General features: G+C 40.5%; 1 protein-coding gene across 1 annotated transcript in view; it reads left to right on the top strand.

The window, feature by feature from the left end:
- The first annotated feature begins 2,088 nt into the window (after positions 1 to 2,088).
- LOC117960525 (1-phosphatidylinositol 4,5-bisphosphate phosphodiesterase beta-1-like) overlaps positions 2,089 to 5,918 on the top strand; it is a 24,316-nt gene continuing 20,486 nt past the window's right edge. The window contains exons 1-6 of the mRNA XM_034898467.1: positions 2,089 to 2,241; positions 2,375 to 2,454; positions 2,861 to 2,914; positions 4,305 to 4,380; positions 4,928 to 5,028; positions 5,695 to 5,858. Of these exons, the coding sequence (XP_034754358.1) occupies positions 2,122 to 2,241; positions 2,375 to 2,454; positions 2,861 to 2,914; positions 4,305 to 4,380; positions 4,928 to 5,028; positions 5,695 to 5,858 (595 nt within the window). The 5' untranslated portion in view covers positions 2,089 to 2,121. The remainder of the gene's footprint in view (positions 2,242 to 2,374; positions 2,455 to 2,860; positions 2,915 to 4,304; positions 4,381 to 4,927; positions 5,029 to 5,694; positions 5,859 to 5,918) is intronic.

Here is a 5,918-nt window from a genome sequence, read left to right as displayed (position 1 = left end):
AGGTACCAACGCTGATCAACTGTTTTCATCATTCAGTTTTCAGTATTATTCTCTGTTTTCTGTGTTTGTCATTTCTCTACAGCTATACCCTCTCTGATATGTATGTTTTATTCAATTTTCTATTTTAATTTATATCTATATTTTCTATTTTCATTTATATCTATATTTTCTACAATCACGTATTGTATTTAATGCTTTGAACGTCCTTTCTTTGCTCTTTATCTTCCTTCCTCTGGAAAGCGTTTTTTGTGTGTAACTCTGTGAATAACCAGGAATATGACACATTTTTGTTCAGTGGTAGCCATTATTAACACCACTGAGTGGGGTTCTTGAATGATTTTAAATCATGATTACAGTGGCTGCTTCACAAATTTCCAATTATCTTCTCCCTCTGTTCCTTTCCCTCCGCATTTATTTTGTCATCCAGAAATTGACGTTCATATTATAACATTGTTTGCTGTAGCAGGCGAAAAGCTCCGTAAAAGCTGGTGGAGTCCTCCGCACTGAGTCTTTTCAGATTAGGTAGGGAAGGAGTTTAATTTATTGTGATCACACCCAAATTCAGAAAGTAATACATTAAGAAAACCGTATCAGATGAGGTGAAGCCTGACACTGCGATGGGTTACTGTGTGTGTATGACTCATTTATGGCTAATTAAGCTTTTTATTCATTGTTGTTTCATGGGGAATTTTGGGGCTTTTGATCCGCTACACTTTATTCTGATTACATTTTAGGAAGGATTATTGGATCAAAGGTCATCATTGTTTTCTACATTTACGTTTAAAAAACGTTGTGTTTTGAGCATAATGGATAATGCAGAGAAATCCTATGTGCGCTCTAAAGCCCGACACATTGACGTTTTCACAGGATCAGCAGATTTTCCACATTGAATGGCTCATGCCACTTAAAGTGACACCTTTTCCAGTCGAGAAGCAAAGTACCCTGTGTATCATTCGCATGGTAAACAACATATTCAACGCATATCACTGAACCGAGAACAGAGATCAGAGAACAGAGATCAACGACAGGGGGTCCGAGACCCTTAGGGGTCCAACATTTAAGGCCAAATTTTATAACAGTTCTTTTTTTTAATTCAAATGTCTAAAAATATACATTAACATGAATCACTGTGCCTTTGCCATGTATATGTTAACCAATACACTATAAAGTATAGTTAATGTGTGCATATCCATCCACCTTCCCAGTTTAATATGCAGCTCAGTTTAATACGACGTGGGTAGTTGGGGGTCCCAGCTCTGTCTCTTTCTGCTAATGGGTCCTTGGACTAAAACGATGAAGACCACTGTCTTGGAACGCCTTGATATGACTGAGTTTAAAATTTCAAAAAAAACAAAAACGTGATTGTCCTGTCTTAAAAGACCCAAACACATCTAAGGTTAAACAGATTTTTTTCAAGATTTTCATTGTCATGCCGGTTACAGCTTATGCCGAGAGGCAAAAAAACATTAAGTAAAAAATGTAAGGGACATATTATAGTACAAGTTGGTGTGAAGGAAAAAGTAAATGTGATTATGTTAACCCCTTTAAAGTACTCATATTATGCTCATTTTCAGGTTAATTTAAAAATCATAATATTTTTGTTGTATTACACATTGCTCTAGCTCCTTATTTCAGCCTGTCTGTTGAGCTCTCTGTTTTAGCAACAGAGTCCTATCCCATCTTGGGTCGGAGTCACACATGCGCAGTACCTAGTTAAGGACTACTAGCCAGTCAGAAGCAGAGTATGAGGGCGTGCCCTGCTAGCAGCTAGGCGAGCATCATACCGTCTGTTACAAAGTGACACACATTTGTCACGGAAGTGAAGGCTGGACTACAACAGAGCTGTTTGGAGCGGTTTGTGAACAGTGTTTTCTGTTGGAGATGGTGAGTCCTTTTGGGGTGGTCTTCAGGCTTTTTTCTCTTTGTAAACCTAAAACGTGCATTTAAAAGATATATAACACAAAAAAGAAATGGGACAAGCCAAAAAGCATAGTATGAGCACTTTAATATTTCAGTGATTTCCAGTAGTCACCCGTCTCCACTGTGGGCCTCCAGCATGGCTCTGTTTCAGCAGCTTTTTATATCCGTCTCGTCCAATAGGAGGCCAAGCTGCGCGAGCTGATGGAAGTGGGAAACCTAGTCGGCCGGCTTGAGAATCGCATGGTTACCGTGGTTACGGCTTCAGACCTTGTGAATGTCAACCAGCTCAACTTTATTGCCTCACAGGAGGAGGAAGCTAAGGTACGGAAATATCACTCACAGTGATGGTGTCACTGATGATTGGGCCTGATGATGATGGTGATGGCGATGATGGTGATGGTGATGATGATGATGATGATGATGATGATGATGACGGGGTGTTTGATTTTGGCAGGTGTGGTGTGTGGAACTGTTTTCTCTGTCTTCCAACCTGCTGAGCCACAATCTCAACAGAGACCAGAGTCTGTTAAAAGCGTGAGTGTATACACACACGCACACACAGGCACGTCCGCACGTCCGCATGCACGCATGCACGCATGCACGCATGCACGCATGCACGCACCCACCAGATGTAGCCTTGTACCAGAGGTAAACATTGAGCAGCTTAACTTATTTAAAAAAGTGAACTTCTGATTTGATTGAAAGAATACATCAGATACATGTTGCAGTTGTGTAAGAGAGTGTGAAAACTAGTGAAACAGGCAGCTAAAAGGAAGGAATACATTGGAGAAATAGTTGTCTTAAAGTAATGACTGAACACTAGAGATAGTGGACACCAAAAGAATTTCTTAACCCACGGACCTCCATTTTTCAAAGTAAGCTTCTTTTTTAAAAGCCTTGTGATACTAGGATCTGAACTGCTGTACTCTCTCTGTTTCAGGTACGTCAGGTTAACTCTGCAGCCGAACGCAGAGGGGAGAATTCCTGTCAAGAAGTATGCTCCTGATTATTATTACCTTCCTAATCTTTAATCAATGAGTCTGTGTTAACTGTGAGACACGTGTCACACGTGTGATGGTGTAGAGGATTTGAGAAAATAGCCCGACGAAATCTTTAGAGACACGCAAAACTTTGCTCTTTCCTGTCCCTTGCTTCCAAAAATAAACTTAATTCCATGTGCACTTGGGAAAGCAAAAACAGGGACAGGATTCATGAAGGTGCCTAATTCTGCACTGACCTGGTAATCAACCACTGCCAGAGCATGAGATGGGATAAAACAGTTATAAAAGCTGTCTTTAAGAAGAAAATCAAGAGCAGAATTCGGGTCTGTTGATATATCTTTAAAGTCAATGGCGGAGAGGTGAAGTTATAAGAAAGCCAGGATGGTTTTAAAGTTCAGGAAGTAGAAGGAGCGGGTTAAGGGGGGGTTGAGAAACAACGCAGTGTTCCTCCTAGTGTATTGCAAGTCTGGTGACCCACTTGGCCTAAGCTGCCCCCCCACCAGGGCTAAGCCACCGGGTAATTATTTTTGAAAGAATTTTAAGACTACAGTTTTTGTTTGGCTCGGTTGGAAACTTAGACATAGTCACATTCTTACATGTCGATAACGACTTAATGCATGGAGCTATGGAATCTGTGTTGTAGCTTTTTAATGATTAATTTTGCGATTCCATCCATGGTTTCATCATCACAGAAACTATTAAGCTCTACACCAGTGCTGCTATCTGTCTGTGAATGGCCCCTAGCCGGGCCCTGTTAAAAAGGCCCCGCTTGCCACCGGGCTAAACAACTGTTTTGTGAGGGAAATGTTGCAAGGTTATCATAGGCGACAATTTGAAGCTGAGAGGAAAGGCCGAGGGAAACTAACCTGCATGACGCAGTTGATGCAGTGACTCACAAATCCAAAGACGGACTTTTGTGTGTTTATTTGCAGAAGAAACAGAAAAGGTTGTGTATAAAAGACATTTCATAAGTGTTTCAAAGGCGTACAAAATGTTTCCAAAATCCATATGATAAAAAGCGTTAAACAGTGGTCACCAAAAATACGACCATCACTCTCTTCACAAACACTAAACAGGTGAACTCCTCCGCCAACACCACATGACCCACTTACCGTAAGTGACCAAAAAGGTGTTCAACAACAATATAATTTACCTGACTCTTAGTCATGTTGTCAGGGTAAAATTTGTTATATTGACATTTTGGGAGACCAGGAGGTGACGTGGAAGGTAAAGTAACTTTTGGTGGAGTAAGAAGAGAGGACATCTGGGGGAATTTAGGGTATTTCATTAGAGGGAGGAGATATATTTTAAGAAGTCAAAATGTAGGTTTTATGTTGTGGTTAAAGTGAGGTGATAATGCTGTGATGTCATTGTCTTTTTCAGCTTTGTTCGACTGTTTTCATCAGACAGAAAGAGAGTAGAGACCGCCCTGGAGAACTGCAAACTGCCCTACGGACGGGTAAACACCGCACAGACGTCTGCATTTATTCGTAGTGGCAGTGAATCGTAGACATGCATGAGAGTTTATAGTTTAAATATGTCATGAATACATGCTTTGAGAAGCTGTGGCCTTCCCTTTGGATAACTATATAACTTAAGACACACACTCAACTTAAATCCCTCTTTTTCTGTTGAGGCTTTTTATCTGATGCTTTTTGTCCAGAATGACTCACAGAGCACGGAGGGTTTGGAATGAGCTCACATATCTGGGTCAACAAGTTTTGAAGCAACCAGTGAAAAGAAGTAAAGTCCCTGCTCACATTGAATCTCACATTTAATATTCCTGTGAGCACAGAAAATGTCTTTTTAATGGAGAAGAGTCAGGGAAATACATCAAAGATGAGGTGAAAATGTTTGATTATTTACAAGGTTTGCAAAAATAAGTACTCTTACAGTAAGTAGGAAGAAGTTAAAACACAGGGAGGTGCTGGAAGCTGATTCAGTGTCTTTGACACAGACTGTTCCAGCTTTTGCTAATTGATCACCATGTCCTATATATCTGACAGGGTGACAGTATCAAACTGGAGGACTTCACACTTGAAGTATACAGGAGCTTTTTGGACTTTCTGTGTCCCCGTCCTGAGCTCAGCAACGTCTTTAAACTGCAGTAAGTATTAAGAAAGTCTCCTGATGTACAGATACAGTCGCTGACCCCTGATCAGCTCAAATACTTGTTCATGTTAAACAAATTACTCTACTTCTTAAGTGTGTTGTTATTTGCTTCAGGCCAATTTCTTTGATATGGGAAGGATGATGATTAATGATTCCTCTCCTGTCCCACTTGTACACAGAGGGGGATGAAAGAGACAGGCTGTATCTGTAACTCTGCCGGGTTAATCACAGTATTGTGTGATTAACTTATTGTAATCAGCGAATTATTGTCAGTATTGATTGATCAATCTTTTAATTCCCAATATCTTATCCAGTCATTGTCAGAAAAACAACAACACAGTTACAAACAGTTAAAAAAGCTGTGAGTACTGCAGATAATTGTAGATTTGTGAATATTTATTTTTCTCTGTGGTGATGAAATAGGTATTTTTATTTACTGAAACGTGTATAAACTTCATTTTACTGAACTTGCACTAATGTGAGTTACATGTACTTTAGTTACGTAGACACAATTATGTGAAAAAAACATGTGTACCTATTGCAACCGTATTGGACCTCATATGTTTCACCACTATTAAAGGATTGTGTAAAATGTTTTGAGGATGTGTAGACATGCTGTAGTGCCCTGTAACATCCGTCCTGACCCCGTTCTGGTCCGCAGAGGATGGGATGACAACGTGCTGTCACTCGATCAGATGACCGACTTCATCAACAACAAGCAGAGAGACCCGAGGCTGAACGAAATCCTCTACCCGCCTCTCCGTCCTGCACAGACACACTCTCTGATGGAGCGGTACCAACATGACCAGGAACAGCTGAAGCAAGGTACACACACACACACACACACACACACACACACACACACACACACACACACACACACAC

Source organism: Etheostoma cragini, chromosome 17, assembly GCF_013103735.1.
Source record: "Etheostoma cragini isolate CJK2018 chromosome 17, CSU_Ecrag_1.0, whole genome shotgun sequence".
NCBI classification, from domain to species: domain Eukaryota; kingdom Metazoa; phylum Chordata; class Actinopteri; order Perciformes; family Percidae; genus Etheostoma; species Etheostoma cragini.
The sequence above is the reverse complement of the archived record's forward strand: the minus strand, read 5'-3'. Positions and strand labels throughout refer to the sequence as shown.